Source organism: Aethalodelphis obliquidens, unplaced genomic scaffold, assembly GCF_003676395.1.
Source record: "Aethalodelphis obliquidens isolate GAN/ISIS:26980383/991018 unplaced genomic scaffold, ASM367639v1 scaffold14, whole genome shotgun sequence".
NCBI lineage: Eukaryota > Metazoa > Chordata > Mammalia > Artiodactyla > Delphinidae > Aethalodelphis > Aethalodelphis obliquidens.
The window spans coordinates 28,631,716-28,652,121 of NW_020837958.1; the positions used below are offsets into that span (position 1 = coordinate 28,631,716).

Genomic DNA, 20,406 nt, shown 5'->3' on the forward strand with positions numbered 1-20,406 from the left:
TGTGTGTGTGTGTGTGTGTGTGTGTGTGTGTGTGTGTGTGTGTGTGTAAGGAGTGTGGATTGCTTTTGCTGTAAAGAGTGGGGTAAACCGTGTGGGCCCATCTGATGGGGCAGTTGCCACAAACACCCGAGTAAGAAAATAAAGGTAGGGACCTTGGGACAGCAGGCAGCAGTGACCTGGCCCCTTCGTGGGGTGTCAGGCTGTGGAGATTGCCCATCTGTCATGCTCTTGATTCCCTGAAGCACGTGGGTAGGCTGGGTGTTGTGGCCCTCTAACGGCAGTCTGGAGTTAGGTGGTGTCTAGAAGATCTGTCTTGGGCTGTTTAAGGTCCATCAACCAGTTCTAACCTGAAATAAATCTCAGATTCCACTTCCCATTGCGACCTGGCCACTTAATCACTGGATTCCCTTCTGTCTCCCCACAGGCCAAATCCGCATATGTCGAAGCGAGAGAGAAACCAAAGACCGTCCAGCATGGTCAGTGAAACGTCCACGGCTGGGACCACTTCTACCGTGGAGGCCAAGCCTGGCCCCAAGGTGAGCTCCTGGCCACTTCCCCTCTTCTGCATTTTGCCAGGCCCCTTTGTAGCCAGAAACCCGTTTGATCTTCACCATAGTTTTGTGAGGGAGACGTGTAATAAGTATTCTCCCCAGATGACAGATAGGAAATTGTGGCCAGTTGGGGTTATGTCACATGTCCAAGAAAACAGGTGATTGCTGACAGAACCAGGACTGACATCTACGGCCTTGGCCACATTCTTCATTTTCCTGTCGTGTCTTTGGAGGGCCACACCTCTGTTCACATGTGTGTCAAAGACTGCATGGTGAGATTCACAACAGAAGGGCCCAGAGGTTTCTGTGCCCACGATATGGAAGCACTGACTGAGGAACAGGGAAGAGAACCAGCATTGCAGAGAAGGGGAGGGTGCTGAGGAGTGAACCAGATGGGAGGGCTAAATATCTGGAAATTGGCAAATTCTGTGACCAGACTGTAGCATTGCTCCAGAAAGCCATAGGACATATTAGGGCCAGAAGCTGCTGGTGAAAGTTGATTGAAAAATCCCTTTACATTTTTTTTCCTCTGTGACCCAAACAGGAAGCTTGCTAGCTCTTGCACCCACCTTTTAACTAGGATGCTGCGGCCATGTGCACGCCCATTCTCTGTCTTCTTGCTGTTCTTTTGATCAGAGGGCACTGCTGCATAGATGACGGCGCAGGGAGCCTATAGCCCTCCTATCGTGCAGATGCTTCTTGGGCCTCCCCAAATCCCCCTTGCTGCTAGAGTTCAAGTCTGCTCTTTCCTAGATCATAAAGTCCAGTAAAGTCCACAGCTTTGGGAAGAGGGACCAAGCCATTCGGAGGAACCCCAATGTTCCGGTGGTGGTGAGGGGCTGGTTGCACAAGCAGGTGAGGAGACTGAGGAGGGAGGGGTGGCAGGGAGGTAGTTCTTGCTGAATTCCTTCCTTACCCTGACCCCCGGGAACTGGGAACAGGCTCATAATAAGCTTTCTGTTCCTGAGTTTGTCTGAGGCCAGTAGATCCTGCCCACTGTGCTAAGCGACTTGCTGTTCGTTTTTGTGAGTCGGCAGTCTGCTCAGTGGCTGCAGTTTCCTTCCCCAAACCCACTTAACCACTTTGGTTCCCACTGCTCTCGGCTGTCCTGGGACTCGGGCCCAAGTGTGGGTGGGTCAGTATGAATCCAGCCTTACCGCCAATCCTCTGCCAGCACTTGCCTTCCTGATGTGAAAGAGCCTTTGTTATCATTTGCCTGAAAAATCCCATCTTTTCCTTCCCCCCAGTCTAACACACATACCTGGCATCCTAGCACCTCAGGTTCCAAATCGGCCAAACTCAGCTCACTGTCTCCTCACCCCTCACCTGTCTTTTTCCCCTGAACTGTTTCTTCTGGATCTTGGTGGGGGTACCACCATTTTCCCAGGCACCCAGGTTAGAAACTTCAGCACCATCACCAGCTCCTTCTCCCACGGGCCATCCTTCATCTCTAGCTTCACCACACTTCACCACAACTTCACCAGAGGCAGTTGTTCTGCCTCTGGTCCTCTGGCCTTGGATAGGCTGTGAGCTCCCAGGGTCAGAGAACACGTCCCTTTTGTCTCCTCCCTTCTCTTCTTGCCATCCATCCATTCATCTACCCACCCACCCACCAAGTGCCTGCCGTGTTCTAAGTGCTCTCACAGCAACGACAAAGAGATGAGTAACATGTGGTTCCTGCCCTTGAGGAACTCATGTCATAGTCTGCAGGGGGAAACATAGAAACACCTCTCACGTGTCATGTCATCACCCAGCACAGTCTCTCACATAGCATATTATCCAAAAAAAACACAAATTCTGAGAGCAATGATGTACGTTTTTACTAAAGGCTTTGTGGGAAAACAGAGGAAGACATTACCTTTCACACCACACAGAATAAATTCCTAAATGTCCCCTTGAAATCTCCCACAGCTTTCCAGCCTCTTCTGGCCGGTACTCCTCTGGCACCACCCTCTCTTAATGCTTCCCTCTTCCCTCACAGCTCTGCTCTCATTCTCTTTTCTTACCTGAGTAATCTAACCCTCTGACTTTTTCCACTTACATCTCCGTCTCCGTTAAACAAAAGGATGCTCCTTTGAAATGTGGAGGTAGAGGGAAGGTATTGTAAATAATCCTTCTCCCCAACAGACACCCCCTGGCCCAGGCCCCTCGGCTCCTTGGCTGTAGCTGTAACCAAGGTCTGTGTACAGTGCTGTGGGCACACAGCAGAGAGAATGTAGCTATGCTTGGGGGAGTCCTGAAAGGCTTTCCAGAGGAAATGACATTTGAAGCAGATGTGGAAGGATGGAGAAGAGCTTTTCAGACAAAGCAAGTATCGTATGCCAGATCATCTGGTTAATGCAGAAGATAAAACCAAGAAACGCAGGAGCTTAGCAAGTTTTTAACACTTTAGCAAATGGAGGATGAATAAAATTTTTAAAAATTTAAGCCTGTCAAAAACTTTTGCAGAAGGAAGACAATTTTAACAGCTAAAAATGGCTCTGGAATTTTCCTAGGTTTGGGAGAAAAGTGACCCTAAAACTACTATTTTCCTACCCTAGCCATATTTTAAAAAACTTTTCACAAGAAAATCCAGGTCTTTTTCTGTTGAAAGGAAGGAAAAACACAGCAAAATCACTCCTTTGTGGTAGATAACTGAACTTAGTCAAATGAGAACTTTGCCTCATTGATTAATTAGCTAACTTAAACTCTTTGTTTCATACTATGTAAACCAATTTTCTAATCAGTATAAGTGAAGGTATTTTAGTGTAGCACCTGAATCAGTGAATGAATGAAGGACGGAAGGAGTAAATAAATAACTTCCCTTTTGTTAAAAACTGATTTCTTTCTTAATGGATGAACTGTATTTTTGGGTTTTTTTGGCCACACTGTGCGACATGTGGGAGTTCCCCAGCCAGGGATTGAACCCACGCCCCTTTTAGTGGAAGCGTGGAATCTTAACCACTGGACTGCCAGGGAAGCCCAAGAACTGTATTTTTGAATTCATATCTTCCTTTCTAAAAGGAGGATGCTTATGATACACTAGTCTGTTTATAGGAAACAAAACTTCCTGGGGTTAAACCATCATTGGATCTAAATTTTAATGTCCTATTCAAAGAATGGCTATGCAGTAAAAACTTATTAATTTATTTCGGGCTTCCCTGGTGGCTCAGTGGTTGAGTCCGCCTGCCAATGCAGGGGACACAGGTTCGTGCCCCGGTCCGGGAAGATCCCACATGCCGTGGAGCGGCTGGGCCCGTGCGCCATGGCCGCTGAGCCTGCGCGTCCGGAGCCTGTGCTCCACAACGGGAGAGGCCACAACAGTGAGAGGCCCGCGTACCGCAAAAAAACAAAAAACAAAAAAAAAACCTTATTAATTTATTGAAAGAAAGAGTGAATATGGGCAAGTCTCGGTTCCAGAATCAGGTTGTACATGACTGGGGAGGGGGAACAGTATGCTCAGATATTGCCCTGATTAGTTTCCTTTGCTTTGCAGGACAGTTCTGGGATGAGGCTGTGGAAGAGGAGGTGGTTTGTGCTTGCTGATTATTGCTTGTTTTACTATAAAGGTGAGCTGAGGCTCAGGCCACCAAGGGGTCTTTGTGCCAGAGGGGGTGGTGAGGTCATGCAAATGGTGGTCTTCTCAAATCCAGTGAATGGACCAGTGGCCTGAGCTAATCGATAACCTGTTGACCTGCCGAAGTGTTCACTTTTACATATGTGCATGGTTGGTGATTTCATTTTTACCAGTCCCAGCACTGGAAGTGCCATTTGTTGAGTTAAAATAATAGAATCTGGTTTGCCTTCTACTTAAGGTCTCAAGATCTGGAGGTTTTCCAGCTTCTGCCCCACTTGTGGCACAGGCACACCTTTGATTCAGTCTGGAGAGATGGGAGGTATAGGTGAACATTATATTTTGTAACCTGTTATCTGGATTTATCCCCTGTTATTGGATGGGCAACTGGTGAACTAAATTGGCCATATGAACATTTGTGGAGCCCAGTACATAGAATTAGGGGCTGTGCAAAGGTGAGAAGAAAGTAAGGCTCAAAATATGGAGGAAGAGATAGTCTAATTTTAAGACAAGACTAGGTTTTGAAGACATCCAAAGTGCTTAGGCAGTTCAAGAGGAACAAGAAGCCAATTCCATCTTGGAGAGCTTGGGCAGGCTCCTCAGAAGAATTAGGGCTCGAGTTGGGCTTTTTAGGATGGGTTGAGCTTTGCCCACGTGTAGGGGGAAGATGGGCATTTAGGCAGAAGAAACAACTTGATTAAAGTTCTAGAAGCAGAAGAAAGTGGAATGACAGACCTGCAAAGCCAGAGTGAGTCTTGCATGGAGCACACGCTAGGAGATAAGGCTCAGGAGGTGGGTAAGAGCCCAAATGCAAAAGGGCTGTGACACTAGACAGAGGAAGTTGGGCTTCATTCTGTATCCAGTGGGCAGTCAGCAAGTGCCTTTGGGTGGGAGAGCAGTGGGACCAATTCTGTCATTAGGAAGTTACCTCTGGTAACAAAGACGGTTTGGGGGAGGAAAAAATAGACATAAAAGGTAGGATATTTCACACCTGCTCTAACATTGCCTATGAGGTGTGTACCACCCAGAATTCCCTTCCCCATCCTTTGCAAAAGTTTAAATATCACCTTCTGAAGCCATCTCCACTTCCCCAGGCTGTGTGCCACTCCTGTCTGTGTGTTCCCGCAGCACTTGGTATGCCTCTGTGTTTCAGGAGTTAGCAGGTCGAGCTGAGCGTGTTTACATGCCTGTCCCCCTCCTCGGGGAGAGGGCCCTGTCTGATTCACCTGTGTAGTTCCAGCACTAGCACAAAGGTCCCCAGAGCACCTGAATGGGCGATCCGTGATTGCTGTCATCCTGGGAGAGATAAGGAGCCTTGAACTAGGGCAGTGGGATGGACCAGCCCAAGGAAGGTGCCACAGAAGGTTATTCTGATTTGTATTTCCATTCAAAGACAGCCGAGAAGAAGTGGTCCTTGGGAGCATCCCTCTGCCCAGCTACGTGATCTCAACAGTGGCCCCCGAGGATCGCATAAGTCGCAAGTATTCCTTTAAGGTACTGCCCCCCCACCCCCGCTCCTCCAGTGCAGCAATTCCATCCTAAGAAATGTTGTGTTCCCCAAAATGGCTTCACAAAAGCAGTTGTTTCTGTTGGGGGTTGGGGGAAGAAGTTAAGAGGTTGAGCGTTTCAGACTCATGTTAACGAAGTTATAAATTCTTTAAACAAGAATAATGTCACATCACAGTACTTTCATTTGTATCTTAGCTTTTGAGTCCCCCAGCCTTGCTTGAGTTTTTAGACCCCTCTTTTCCTGTCGCTGTTTCTGTGACAAGTATCAGCACGGCCCTTCTCATGCTTTCTTACCACTGTCACTGTCCCCGGTGACTCCAGAGTTGCTGTGGGTTGAAGATTCTGGATCCTCCTTCACTTCATGTTGCGTGATATGGTATTGCCTTATTTCTGTAAAACCTTCTGTGACTGAGAACTACTTTTATCCATGTTACCTCATTTGGTGCTTGTGGGGAGCCTGTGAGGTCAGGATCATTAGCTTCGTTTTATAGATTAGGAACACGAGGATCAGAGAGCTGAAAAAACTTGCCCACAGTCCCAAAGTTGGAAGATGATGGAGGCAGATCTCCACCCTGAACTCTGTCCTCTTTCAGTTGCATTACAGGGAGGGAGGACAATTTCTTTCTCTTCTTCTCTGCTTTTCTTCCATGTCTTACTCTGGTCACCCATATACCCATTGCAGGAGGTGGGAGGTGGTTTCAATTAATGTTTATTGTTATCCTTTTAGGAATACTGTTCTATTAAATTGTTCAGAGCCTCTCTTGCTTATTGTTGGCTCTGAAAACATTTTGTTCGATGGGTGTCACACTGGTCTTTTGCAGCCTGAAAGCCTTCCTCAGAAAAACCTTCCTTTCTAGGGTTTAGTGTTGCTACTGGGCAAACAATTGGGATAACGCTGTTGCGTGTGAATTTGCGGGGCGGGGGGGGGGGCGACAGCATTTGGGATATCCTCAGAGTAACTGATTATAATAACTATATATAGTTCATCTTAACACTTTGTTGGGAGGTGTGAAAATACATTCTAGGAAAACATCTTTTATGTATCATACATTTTTTTTTTTTAATTAGGCTTCACCAGGAGTGTTCCCTAAATATTTTTTCTGGGAGACAGAAGACATGCATGTTTGGGGGGATGATTGGGGTCTTCAGGGTCTGAGAAGGGAGAAAAGCTATTGCAGACAGAATGGGTGATGTTCAGGTGGTTCTCCAGACAGGGCTGTGGTTTCCTGAGTGTGAAAGACTTCCCTTCCCTTTGGGTCGCAGTGTCATTCTTTTAGGAACCTGAGGATGGGCCCTGGGACAGTTCAGGATCCATGTTCTCGGGCATACTGAGGAGTGTGCAGTATTTTGTGTCCTGGGCCTTATGCTTGCCTCTGATGTCCATTCTTCTCAGTTTGCAGAGCTGAAATTCTCTGACTGTTGCTAGGGTACCTTGCCTGAGATTGTTCAGAGTACCTGTAGTGGTACATAGGCAGAGCCTAAAGGGCTGTGTGGTCCTCTCTCGTCTGTCTTCTCTAACTGTACGCTCAGCCAGGCAGCTCCTGGGCACTGTCAGGGAGCCAGGGTGTTAGATGTGCCCTGAGGCTCCGCTAGGTCTGCAGGACGAGCCAAGCAGGGCTCTCGGTGGCCTTTAGGAGCCATCGTTCCTCCCCCACCCCCACCCCCCTTGAGCTTTAATCACAGCCTGGAATGCCCTGAAGAGTTCCCCAACTCTTACTTACTTGTCCTTTAGGTGTCTGCTCAGGGGCCACCTCCTCCAGGAAGCCTTCCTTAAGTCCTCGGGTTAGGTACTTTTCTTCTGAACATCCACAGGTCTGGTATCACTGCACTATAAATGGTTGATTACCCATTCAGAGCTTTCTACAGGAAAACTAACCATCAGCTAGTTCTGCCAGGGTAGATGGGGCTAGTCTAATTCTGCAAACAGATAACATGGAGCAGTCATGTGTAGTAGGAGTTGTGGTGGATGACACTCCTTATACTTCCCAAGTTAAGGTCGGTTCAGGCTTACTTCTGTTTCATGTTTAGTCCTCTGCAAGTCAGTGATTGTTCACGGAATCACCTGAGCTTACTCAAGTAAATGCCTGCCCCAGAACCCGCTATGGAACCCTTAGCTGCAGGCCGAGTTTGCCTGGACTCCCTTGGCACTGGGCTGGATGGATTCAGATATGTGAATGTCACAAGCAGGCCATATTTAATATCGTTTTTGGACCTGGATGTTAGGCATGTGAGTGGAGAAGTGAATGCTGACAGTTCACCTGAGAGGTTTTATCCATGACCATTGGTGATTTTAGAAACATGTCATTTTCCAGATTCTGTTTAGTTCTCTCATTTTGCTTTCTCTGACTGGTCCTTGCGTGGCGTCTGTCTGTCATTCTGGATCCAGATTATCAGACTAGTGATCTGTATCAGACTCATTTCTGGATAGAGCCTGAGAGCACTGAACAGAGAAGCTTGGACTCAGAGTCAGACATTCCTAGGTGTGAATCCTGCCTCCAACTTTTCATTCATTCAAAAAATATTTATTGGGCTTCCCTGGTGGCACAGTGGTTGAGAGTCCGCCTGCCGATGCAGGGGACACGGGTTCGTGCCCTGGTCCGGGAAGATCCTATATGCCGCGGAGCAGCTGGGCCCGTGAGCCATGGCCGCTGAGCCTGCGCGTCCGGAGCCTGTGCTCCGCAACGGGAGAGACCACAGTAGTGAGAGGCCCACGTACCGCAAAAAAAAAAAAAAAAAAAAAAAAAAATATATATATATATATATATATTTATTTATTTATTTATTGGGCACCTACTATGTACCAGGCACTGTTCCTGGGGATATAGTAGCGAACAAAATAGAGTCCCTGCTCTCATCGAGTTTATATTCTGCAGGGAAGAGACAGATGATAAACAAGCATGTAAAATAAAGAATACCAGGTAATAGGTGCTGTGAAGAATCTGTGACCAAGTGTGGAAATCTAGGAAAGTTACTTAACTTCTCAGAACTTCACTTACCACATCTGTAAAAGAGATTCTGTTCCTTCCTTATAAGGCTGTTAGGATTAAAATGAGATTAAAGTCACGGAAGTACCTAGGAGACACATAGTAGGCACTCTGTAAATCTTCCTATTTCCACATCATTTTCCTATGTGGATTTGGTGAGCTTTTTCCTTGCCAGTTTCAAGGACCTTGCTTATCAGAGCACAAGGGGGAAAACCTCTTGTTTGTAGTCCATTGCGGTTGCTTTTCCCAGTACCTGTGGAACGTGTGAAAGCACCTTGATGCTTCCTGACGTATAGTAGGTGTGCCAGGGTCTTCAGTCAAGGGTTAGACTGCTCAGCTGAGCTTTGTGTTGCCTCTTTGGCGAGACAAAAGAGCAGCTTCCTTGATGGGCGTACATCATGTTTCACGCCCAGGCAGGAAGCAGAGAGAATATCTGCACCGAGCTGCCTGCTGTTGAGCAGCTGATTTTTGAATCAGTTCCAGTCAGCAGGTGCTTCAGAAGAACCAAAACAGGGACTCCCGAGAGTCTGCTTCTATGGAATGAGGGTTTTTTAAAAAAATCTGTTTCTCAAATAAATCTTGAATTGACTGTGTGCCCCTCCCTAAGTGGGAGTAAGACAAGTAGGAAACAGGTACAGCTGCGGGGCTTTTGCTACGGGGAACAGACACAGCTGTTCCTAGGCCTGACTTCACCAAGAAAAGGGAATCCAGCCTGTGACGTTTTTTCAAGGTGAGGAAATAAGCTGGGTGGTGCATGGGCTTTTAGTCTGGAAGAAGGGAGAACCTGGCCGGGGCATTTCTGGGTTTTGCTCCTGGAAGTGAGACGCGCACTAACCTCTCTGACCTGGGTTTCCGTCTTCTCCCTCCAGGCCGTGCACATGGGGATGCGAGCACTCATCTATAACAGCTCCACCAGGGGCTCTCAGGCCGAGCAGTCAGGCATGAGGACCTACTACTTCAGTGCCGACACCCAGGAGGACATGAACGCTTGGGTCAGGGCCATGAACCAGGCTGCACAGGTGCTATCTCGATCGTCACTGAAGAGGTCAGTCCCCATGGAGGGTCCCTGCCAGAGCGCTTCCTACACAGGTGGGGGAACCCAAATAAGAACTCTTGGATGCCCAGAATTCCACTGTTCACTCACTCTTATTAAGCATTGCCCTCTCTTTGAAGTCCTTTTAAATGGTGACTTCTTCCAGGAGGAGACTGTTTACAGGGCCAGCACATGCTGCAGGCAGAGCTGGAAGGTCCCCTAGGAATTATCTAGTCCACTGTCTTCATTAAACAGAGAAACAGGAAGGGCTGGGAGGGTGAAATGACTGCCTGGGATACACAGCCTTGGTACCTGGTTGTATGTTTCTCAGTCTTTCTTCTCTTGTGTGTGGTGGAAGGGAAAACCTTGGGGCTAAGACTGGGGAGGAGGGAGCAGACAGACAAGAAAGATCTTGCAAACTGGAAACATGCCACCGACGGCCCACCTTGTTGTTGGGAGCTGACTTGGGAGCTGTCTTCCAGCTGCCTCTTCCCTCGAGTGGGCCAACCAGGGTACCATCAGGGATCTTGAAGTTCCTGAGTCTGTTGACTGTGGGTGATTCCCTGTGAGAAAGCAGAGGAGAAACATGAGTGGAGTCATGGGCTTGGGGAAGGTGGGGTAGTCCTGGAAAGTCAGGGTGCCTTTAGCCAGTCCTCATCTGACATGAGCCCCGTTCTTCACTCTCTGGACACCTTGCTCTGCTTAGAGGCCTCTTTGACAAAGGTCTGTTAGTGAGGGCTCAAAACAAGAGTAGTGTTCTCCAGCAACCTAAAGACAAGATTCTTCAGTAACTGCAAATGGGTTTCACATGGATGTTTTTATATTGGCCACCTTTTCCAACTCACGTGTATGCTATTTTTGGTGTTAGTGGTACTTCCTAGCTTCATGATATCTTTCCTGAGACGATCAGACCTTTGATATAGATAGTGACCTCCCTCAAGAGGTCAGGCTCTACCCTTGGAGCTTCCTAGCAACTCAGTCGAGCATTTGTCATGCTGGGTTTTTTTTTTTCTGTCTATTTTTCAGTATCCTAGGCTTCAGGTGGGAATCATCTTTGTATATTCTGCACACCTGACATATAGTAAGCTCTCAAGTGTCTGTTGAGTGAGTAAGTGAGAGATAGGAAGAATGAATGAATACGTTGAACAGAACCAGGACCAAAGACTGTCCTGGAGGTTTCCCCATGGGCCCTGAATCAGTAACTCTTAACTACAGGTATTCAGTCAGGTTTGCCTCTGCTTCTTAGCATTGTCATCCAGTCTGAATTCTTCTGTTATGTCCATAATGATGATATGAAAGCCTGTGCCATTAACCTGCAGGTACTCTGTTCAGAGTGACATTGGCATTTTCACCTTCATCCTAGGAGAAGGAAACTGGGAAGGTTTGACACGACTTACTCCTAGTGTACATGCTCACTGTTTCCTAGTTTTTGTTGTTCATTCTTTTTTTTTTAAATTAATTAATTTATTTATACATACATACGTACATACCTACAATAAGTGAAGACATTCCCTGGCGGTCCAGTGGTTAAGACTCCACACTGCCAATGCAGGGGGCGTAGGTTCGATCCCTGGTCAGGGAACTAAAATCCCACATGCCACGTGGCACGGCCTAAAGAAAAAAAAAAATCAGCACAATAAAGGCCAGAAAAATTAACAATTAAAAAAAAATGCAGAAAGCAAAGAGAAATATCCTTGGTCACCTTCCCAGGGTTACCTCTGTTACCAAGTTAACAGGGATCCTTTTAAACTATTTTCTATTCATATATGTGCTTATATAAATATAGAGGGGGTTTTTGTGCTTTTTTTTATAGCATGAATGATACTGATCTTGAAAATCATTCTGTATCAGTGTACATGGGCTACCTTTATTTTTGACTGCTGTATGATACTTCATAAGGTAGAGGTACCATAATGTATTTAAGCGTGTGCCATATCTTGGATAGTTTACTTTTTGTCCTCTTTTACTGCTGTAGGTAGTTGTGTAATGAAAAACTTTCTACAGGCCTCTGCGTGTGTGAGGCTTTCAGATTGCTAGGTCAACAGACAATGCATTTTTAATTTTAATCAATACCACCAAACTGCCCTTTAAAGAAAGCTGTATATTCCACTAGTGAGAGCGCTCATTTCCCCACATCTTTGCCAGCAGTTGATATTATCAATCTTTTTCATTTTTGCTGAGCTGCTGTGTAGATAAATGGTATCTGGTTATTTTAATGTGTATTTTCATGATAGTAGGGACCTTTTATATTTATTGACCACTTGTATTTCCTCTGCACTGAATTGCTGGTACCTATTCTCTGCCCATTTTTCTACCGAGTTGCTTGCTTTTCCTCTATGCTTCCTTTCCTACATGTGCTGATATCTGCCCAGTTAGGAATGCAGCTTAGCCTATTGCAGAGGTTGGTTATAGGCTCTCCAGTCTTGTTATTTAGTCTGTAATATTCTGGCATTTTCCCTGTTCTCTTGGATTCCTCAGAGATCACCTGAGAGGTTTCTTGAGCCCATCTCCGAGTTCCCTTAGAGCCCTGGCATGCTAACAGCTGGGTCTTTTCCATCTTCCTCCCCACCTTGGTCTTTCAGTCTCTCTTAACCAAGGTTGTTCTCTTATTCATGATGAAGTTCATTCATCTCAATGAAGGTAAGGAACTAAATCCAGAAGTTGAAGAATTCAACTTTATTTGTGCTGTGGTCATCTTCCCAAGCAGAGATACCTATGTCTCATATTTTTTTTAAAGTTCTCCCCTTCTTTATTTTAATTCTTAGAAAATAGAAAATTTTGTTTTATTTTACTTTGCTTTAAATAAACAAACCTCAGTCCTTCTAGACTTTACTGTTTCTGTAGTCATTCATGTAGGCCCATTCCACTGGATTTGTATTTTATCTCTGCTTGATGAATTTCTTGTGTCCTTTTATAACGTGAGCTCTGAGAGCTCCCTGTGTTTTTACATTGGTTTCTTTCTACCGGCAACGTTAAATGGGTTCATTCTTGTGTCCCAGCTTTGCTCGGTTCTTCGTGCCTGACTAGGGCATTGGGTCAAAGATAACTTGAGAATGAGATCAGGCTTAATAGGAAAAAGTGCTGTGATTGATAAGTGATGTCTGCCTTGAACTGTTCAGGATGAACTTGCTAGCTGAGATTAGGATTTTTGTTGTTGTTGTTTTTTTACTTTTTCCTACCTGAAGATTTTGTAATTAACTATCAGATTTTGGTTTTAGAGGGGCTCCTTCCCTTCTCCACTGGGCTGCCTTCCAGATCTCAGGCCATTTGTATTGTCCCTAGCTTTTTCCTGAACTTTTAAATGTGTTCTTACTATGCTCTTAATAAACTCTTAAAATCCCATAATTATCTTTGCCCAAGGTTTCTTCCCCATTTAAAAAAAAAAAACAAACAAACTTGTTATACCTTCTGACGCAGACGAAAAGCAGAATAACATTTCCTCTTAATTTTCTGAGAGGTGAAATTATCAGCAAAGGAAATTCAGACTTATTAAATGTTCTATTTTACCAGAATAAGATGGTCAGACATTTGGTTAGTTAGAAGTATTCATCATGCAGGACTACATCTTGCCTCTCGTCCACTTTGGTGATCTGCTCTGCAAAACCTCCATCTCTGTTACGTGGGTGGCCCCAACCATAGTTTTTTGTTCTCTCCCTCCTTGTTTCTCACCCAAAAGCTTCTATCCTTATTCATACAGGCAAATGCTTTCTTTATGAATGTGGTACATTAGGACTTCTGACTGCAGGTAAAAGAAAATGCAAATTTACCTTAAAAGGGGAGGAATTTATTGATTCATGTCAATGAAAAGTTCAGGATAGCTTCTAGCTTTAGAAGCAGTTGGGTTCAAGGCTCAGACAGTATCATTACAAGTAATTCTCTCAGGCTCTGCCTGCCTGGGCTGGATTCATTCTTAAACTCCATGTGGAGGTCCCTGGCATATCTAGGACCTGGTGGCTAGATAGCTGCAGTAGCCCCAGACTTGTGTTGTCCAAGTTAAGTTCAGCAGGAAAGAGCCAGAGTCTTATCCAGAAGCTCTGAGGTCTTATTCTGATTAGACAGGCTTAGGTCACATTGATTCCCAAAATCACATACTGTGGCTAGGGAATGCATGTACTGATTGGCACAGACCTGGGATACATGCTTCACTTCTGAGAACTAGACCATGGGGACTGAGAGCCAGGTAGGGGTGGATTCGCAAGTAATGCTAGGGTTATGGGCAGAGGGAGGAGAAATGACTTGATGGGATGTGGTAAACGAGATGTAAGCAACCAATATCCAGGCCACTTCCTACCGTATCAATTTCTTTTGCCTTAAGTACTAACTCCTTCCAGAGTTTAGTCTCTGAAGTTGGGTAGACCGGGGTTTAAATCCCAGCTTTACTACTTTCTAGCTGTGTCACTTGTGCAATTTAGGTATGCTTTTTAAACCTCAGTTTTTCTAAGTTATCGGATTTTTGCAAAGATTAAATTAAATGAGTGTATAAAGTGCTTACTTCGCACATTGCCTAAGACATAGTTGATAGTCCATCTCAGATGTGCTAGCTTCCATAGGGTTTGGTTTAACAATGTCATTGGGTCTTTTTCCTTTGCACCCTTCCAGTTTCATCGTTAATCCTCTGGTTTACATTGATGACGAATCTCCTGTGAGCAAATCATACTCTCTCCCTTGCCAGGATGTGCCCATCCCCTAGCAGTGTGAGTTGTGGCTCAGCAGTCCAGGCTCCCTACAGCACTGTCCCTCAGCCTGCCCCTCGCCCCTCTCCTCCTCCAGCCTCTTCCTACATCCTCTAACCATAGAGGGTGCTGAGCACCGTTGCTGCACCTCCTCCCTTTGTCCTCTTGTTTCCTACACAGGCTTCAGGGTCTCTTGATAGACAAGTATTCTTGAGGCCCCAGCCCTATGCTGTAAGGAGCACCAAGCACTGCTGCCAGAGCCTGCCCTCTACCTCCTTCTGTCCATAATTTCTTCTCCCCTGTTTCCATGTTCTTCCACTTACCAGACTTTGGATTCTGGTTTTTGATTCTCCGCAGCCTCCTTGACATTTGTCTTCTGAGTTCCCCGCTGTTGAACTGGTTATTCTTCTCTTGTCTAAGGATGTCTTGTTCTTTCCAGTAAGCTAAAGCACTAAGCAAGGAGGTCAGCTTGTCGTTACAGTTCACAAAACTGACAAGCAATTCAGATAGGAGGGCCTATCGGAAGACAACTTATCTCTTTTTATCAGTTTCCAAACGTCTCTGGTCTGTGGTGTAACTATAGTCCTGTCTTGGGACTGAAGGAACTTACAGTCTAGTCACCTTTGGCATAAAATCCAATCTCCTTAGTAGGGCTTTTGATCCCTGCCTGAGTCTGGTCCCTGCAGGTGCCTTTGGCTCACATTATGCTATTCCTTATCCTCTCGGCCCCAACCATACTCAAATTATTGAATTGGGTGCGTTTGTCTGTACTTTTGTCCACTTAGTCTTTAATTCTACAGTTATTTATTGAGGGCATATTGTGCGTCAGACACTGTTAAGCATACTGAGAAATACAGCAGTCTTCAATAGAGAGGCAAAGTCTCATGCATTCTTGGGTGGGTGAGGGGGAGAGAGACCGTATACAGGCAAACAAATCAGCAAGATGATTTTCTATCATGATCTGTGCATGAAGGCAGTAAAATGGAGTGATGAGATGGGAAGGGACTAAGGGGCAGGGAGCAGCCACTTTTGTTTGGGTGGTCAGGGGAGGCCTCCATATGGGGAACGTGTGGAGGTGAGGCCTGATTGATGCAAGAAACTTGCATATGTAAAACTTCGAAGAAGAGTGTTCTGGGCAGAAGGTATGGCACTTACAAATGCCCTGAGGCAGGAAGGAGCTCGGTTTATTCAAGGAACTGAAAGCTGGAGAGTTGTGGCCAATCAAAGCGAGCTAGGGGGAGAAGAGACTGTGATGAGCTCTGGCAGGTAGATGGAGGTCCATACCGTGAGGCCCAGGATCCCTCTGGGCCTTGCTCATCTGCTCCCCTGGCCCTCACCCTTATTAGGACAATTCAGCACAGCCTTCAGGTCCTAGCCTATGCATATGTCTTCCTTCTTTGACCCTCAGTGTGTCAGATGCCTCTGCTTATAGCACTCTTTCGTTCCTTATGCATAGAACTTTCATGTTAAAGTTATGTTGGCCTGCTTTCTCACTGTCACCCTGCTAGACTGTACGCTCCTTGAAAATGAGAATAGTCCTGGCACATAGTAAGCATTCAGTTAATGGATGGGTGTGTGGGTGTTTGGCTGGCTGGGCATGTGGGTGGTTGGATGGATGAACAAAACTTCTACCTGTAAGATGTTCAGATAAGGACTTGTGGTGTCTGAGAGCCGTCTGAGCACTGCTGTGGGATTGATTGTGGGGACTCAGCCTGCTCAGAAGTGGCCCACACGTTTCTGGCTATCTGCACTCTCCTCAGAGCATGGAATCTTTGGCCTTCCAAACTCTGATCACTTTGGTTAAAGTGTGGCAGGACAACGCCTGAGGTTGGACAAGCCCCTTGGACCCTTGACAGAAGTAATTTATAGACATGTTTTCAGCCCAGGTGCGGGGCTTTGGAGTTGGATCAGATGGAATTTGAGTCCTGCTTATGTCACTGGTTGCATGATTCAGAGCAAGCTGCTTAACCTCTCTGAGTTTCACGTTCATTACCTATAATGAAACAATAATATCTCTAGCTTTGTGCAATGATAAGAAGAGATAATATATTTGAAGTGCTTATAGCTTAACTTACTTTTGCAGTTAGTACGTGCTCACCACAGTCCCTATCTTTCAGTAGAGACAATGTATTGTAAGTAATCTGGTGCTCACGTGAGTGCCCTCAGCCTCTCTGGGCTTGACAGTACTGACCTTGCAAGATTGTTGTAGGGATTAGAGATGGAACCTATGTCAGGTTCCTGGCACACAGTAGGACGCAGCGTATAATAACCAAGCATTGGCCACAGAAAATGAATGACCCAGACTGTAACTGCCGTAGAGAGATGGGAAGTGAGGGAGCTTGGTGCGTGCCAGAACTCCAGACTGGCTCAGGTTGGGCTGTGACAGTTGAGCGTTACTTACGCAGCTAGAAGGAAGAGGGGAAGGATTCTCCGGGCAGGAATGAGCAAAGTGAGGAGACCTGGCAGCCATTATATATCTTTCCTTTCTTCTCCGTCTGGTTTGTCAGGTCCTTAAAACTCCACAGGGGACTTTGCCGATAGCCACTCTGCTGAGGCAAGTGATGGCCTCAGGTGGGAGTCTGGTGTTTCATTTATCCTTCAGTCTCACTCTTCTCTGGGGGAGGACAGGCCCTCTGCTTGTTTATTTAGAGCAGAGCGTGAAAGGCAGCAAGTTATCTTCCCCCATCCCAGGGGAACTGCCCTATTTAACTCTGGGGAAAAGTAGAAACCGATTCCTGTCTCCATTTCTCTCCAGCCATTTCCTTCCTCAAATCTAGGAACTAATTCAACTGAGCAAGCCTGCCTTCATGCTTCCTAGAGACTTTGGGCCCATCCTCTTCAGCCTTTTATACAAGTCTATGGACTGTGCTCACGGTGGGTTCTAGCTTTTGAGCCCACTGTCCTCCTGAACCTTGGGGTCAGTGCTCAGGAACTACTGCCCTTGACCTGGCTCAGACCAAACTCTCTAAGGATTACCAGTGGCCTGACCCTTGTTCTTGGGCTATTAGTTTGGTCATTTAGGTATGGTGAGTAGGGAGGGATCCTCCAGTGGGATTGCGACAGGAAGGCTGTGTCTGCCAACAGGACCAAGGTCCAGCCAAGCTCCTACAAGCTGTCGTTCCTTTTCTCACCCAGGTCTTTGAATGAGATTTCAGTGGGTGTGTGTGTTTAACATTAAGATAGAAGTAAATATTGTGCCTTATTTCCTGGTGAGATAAAGGGTTTGGAGGCAGAATAAAATAATAGTCAGTGTACAACTGCTTGGTATGATCTGTTTACTTCCAAGTTCTTGTGAAGGACAGGAATAAGATAGAAGTATCCTCAGTCTGGGATAGGTGCTCTTCCCACTTGCAGGGGAAAACAAGGATTTTCTCTAAGCAGACATAAAGCATTGTTGTGATGTGCTGAAAATGGGGTGGCCCAGTCCCTGCTAATGATGGGCTCAGCCCCTTGCATCAGTTAGGGATTGCGTTTGGTTGCCAGTAATAGAACAACCCAACTTAGGGTGGCGTCATCAAATTGAGTTTTAGTTTTCTCACCAGCAGGGATCTAGAGTCAGCTAATTTGGGCTAATGTAGTAGGGACCCAGGCTCTTTCTCACTTTCTACCCAGATTTTGGCAGGTGGCTTTCACCCTCATTTGTGTCACCTTGCAATCCAGCATAGAGTCTAAATTCCAGGCAGGAAGAAGGGAAGGGCTAGCTAAGAGAGCTAAGCATTCCTTCTTTTAAAGGCTTTCCTGGAAACCCATCCAGCAATTTCTGTGCACATCTTATTGGCCAGATTTATATTACACCGTCAGCTCCAAGGGAGGTTAGGAAATGTAAGTTTTTTGTTGGGTACATTGCCGCTTTGAAAAAACTGGGGCAAGGAAGAAGGAGGGAATAGATATTTGAAGCCAGTACATTTGTATTTGAGGACACGCTATGTGCCAGCCCCGGTGCTGTGCTCTTTCTGTGCATTGTCTCCTTTAATCCTCAAAACGACCCAAGGAGGCGGGGGTTGTCCCCATTTTGTAGATGAGGAACCTCAGACCAGAGAGGTTAGGGACTTGCCCAAGGTCACCCAGCTTCTATGGGCTGGAGCCAGCTCTTGAATCCAGGTCTGACTGGCTCTAATCCTATGCACTCTGGGTTTGTCAAGCTTGAGAAGTGACACATGTGGCCAAAATGGTCACCAAATGTCAGGAATTCCCTGTGTTTTTGAAGAGTCACTGATTCCAGGTGCTCACAACGATAGTAATGACCTGCACAAGAAAGGCTTGTGTCATCTTAGCTGAACATCTGTGCCCTGCATGGCCAACTTCTCTGAATGACACCGTCACTGAAAGCCAAGGAATACTTCATTCTTTCCCACCACTGTGCTAAATTGAGCATTGCAAATCTATTGTGATAGATCTCCTGATTTGAGAAGTCATGTGTTACACTGGTGGGAATGCAAGGAGACAGGGAGAAGACCAAAAAACACTTTTGCCTTAAATCCCGTAACTTACTAAGTTAAATGTTTGTCAGGTAAGGTGGGGGGGTCGGGAACATTCCCTTCACCTTTCTTACCTGCAGCCAGAGCCTGAACGTTTTGGACACAAAGGCATCTTATCTGAGGTGAGTCCCAGCAGCTGTGGAAATAGAAGCTGTTCATAAGCCCGAGTATTAGGGCCTAGAAAGCTGCCAGGTAGCAAGCAGACAGCCATTCTTTTAGCCATCCTCTAAAGGTTTGTTTTGCAGTAAATGCTGGTGTCAATCTGAGAAAAGCGTTTATCTTTCTCAATCAGCTTTATATTCAGGACGTGTTGGCATGTATCGGAGTATGTACACTCATATGTACACACACAGTAGGGGCTAATATTTGTAGTTATAAGTTAATTCCAAGGTTAGAAAAGACTGGCAAACTCCATGATTTGGGGTCGGCTTATGAGAACAGTATTAAATGTGGTTACCATGATTAAATCAGACTTTAGGATTGTCTGGGTTTGACAGCAGAGGCTATTTTCTCTACTACTTTCTTATATCCCCTAGTGCCTGTACCAGTGGGGATATATAGGTTCTCAATAAATACATGGAAGTTGATTGGTAAAAGAAGAAAAATCCCCGTTACAGTTGGTTCGGCTAAGACACAGTACCCACAACCCCCGGGTTCTGAAGTTGAGGACATTCTCTTATTTTATTTTATTTTAAAATTTATTTTATTGAAGTATAGTTGGTTTACAATGTTGTGTTAATTTCTGCTGTACAGCAAAGTGACTCAGTTATATATACATTCATTTTCATATTCTTTTCCATTCTGGTTTATCACAGGATATTGAATATAGTTCCCTGTGCTATACAGTAGGACCTTGTTGCTTATCCATTCTATATATAATAGTTTGCATCTGCTAATCCTAAACTCCCAATCCATCCCCACACCTCCTCACCCCCTGCAACCATAAGTCTGTTCTCTATATCTGTGGGTCTGTTTCATAGATAAGTTCATTTGTGTCATATTTTAGATTCTACATATCAGTGATATTATATGGTATTTGTCTTTCTCTTTCTGAATTACTTCACTTAGTATGCTAATCTCCAGGTCCATCCATGTTGCTGCAAATGGCATTATTTCATTCTTTTTAATGGCTAAGTAACATTTCATTGTATATATGTACCACATCTTCTTTATCCATTCATCTGTCGATTGAAGAAACCCTCTTTTCCCTTCAATTCTAATGTCATCCATTTAAGTGCATATTCGTTTTACTACATGGCTTTTACGACAAGGCGCTGTTTATCTTTGTGGTGGGAATAACAAGGAGGTACAGTTACTTCGGTCTCACAATTGGAGTAAGCAGGTTATAAAGCTTCAGCATCTTGGCTGGGGTGTGACCCAGAGGGCAGCCAGAGTTTTACTCTTCTAGACAGCAGCCTAAGCACACCACTAAGGGGTGGTTTCCTGAATTTGAGAAACAGTAGAGAAGATAAAGGCCAACTTAGATGACTTGAAGACTGGGGTTACACTGATGTGGTGTTGGGAGGGAGGATTAAAGGAAGAAAAGAAAGACAAAGTTAAAACCTATAATGTGTACATTGTGGAACAGAGTCGTCCCTTTAAAAACTTATGGTAAGAATTGCTTT

At 45.5% G+C, this 20,406-nt stretch overlaps 1 protein-coding gene across 2 annotated transcripts in view; it reads left to right on the forward strand.

Moving 5' to 3' along the window:
* PLEKHA7 (pleckstrin homology domain containing A7) overlaps positions 1-20,406 on the forward strand; it is a 211,164-nt gene that overhangs the window by 139,909 nt on the left and 50,849 nt on the right. For both annotated transcript variants that reach the window (XM_027115291.1, XM_027115292.1), the window contains exons 5-9: positions 425-536; positions 1,305-1,406; positions 4,027-4,099; positions 5,498-5,598; positions 9,467-9,642. In XM_027115291.1, the coding sequence (XP_026971092.1) occupies positions 425-536; positions 1,305-1,406; positions 4,027-4,099; positions 5,498-5,598; positions 9,467-9,642 (564 nt within the window). The remainder of the gene's footprint in view (positions 1-424; positions 537-1,304; positions 1,407-4,026; positions 4,100-5,497; positions 5,599-9,466; positions 9,643-20,406) is intronic.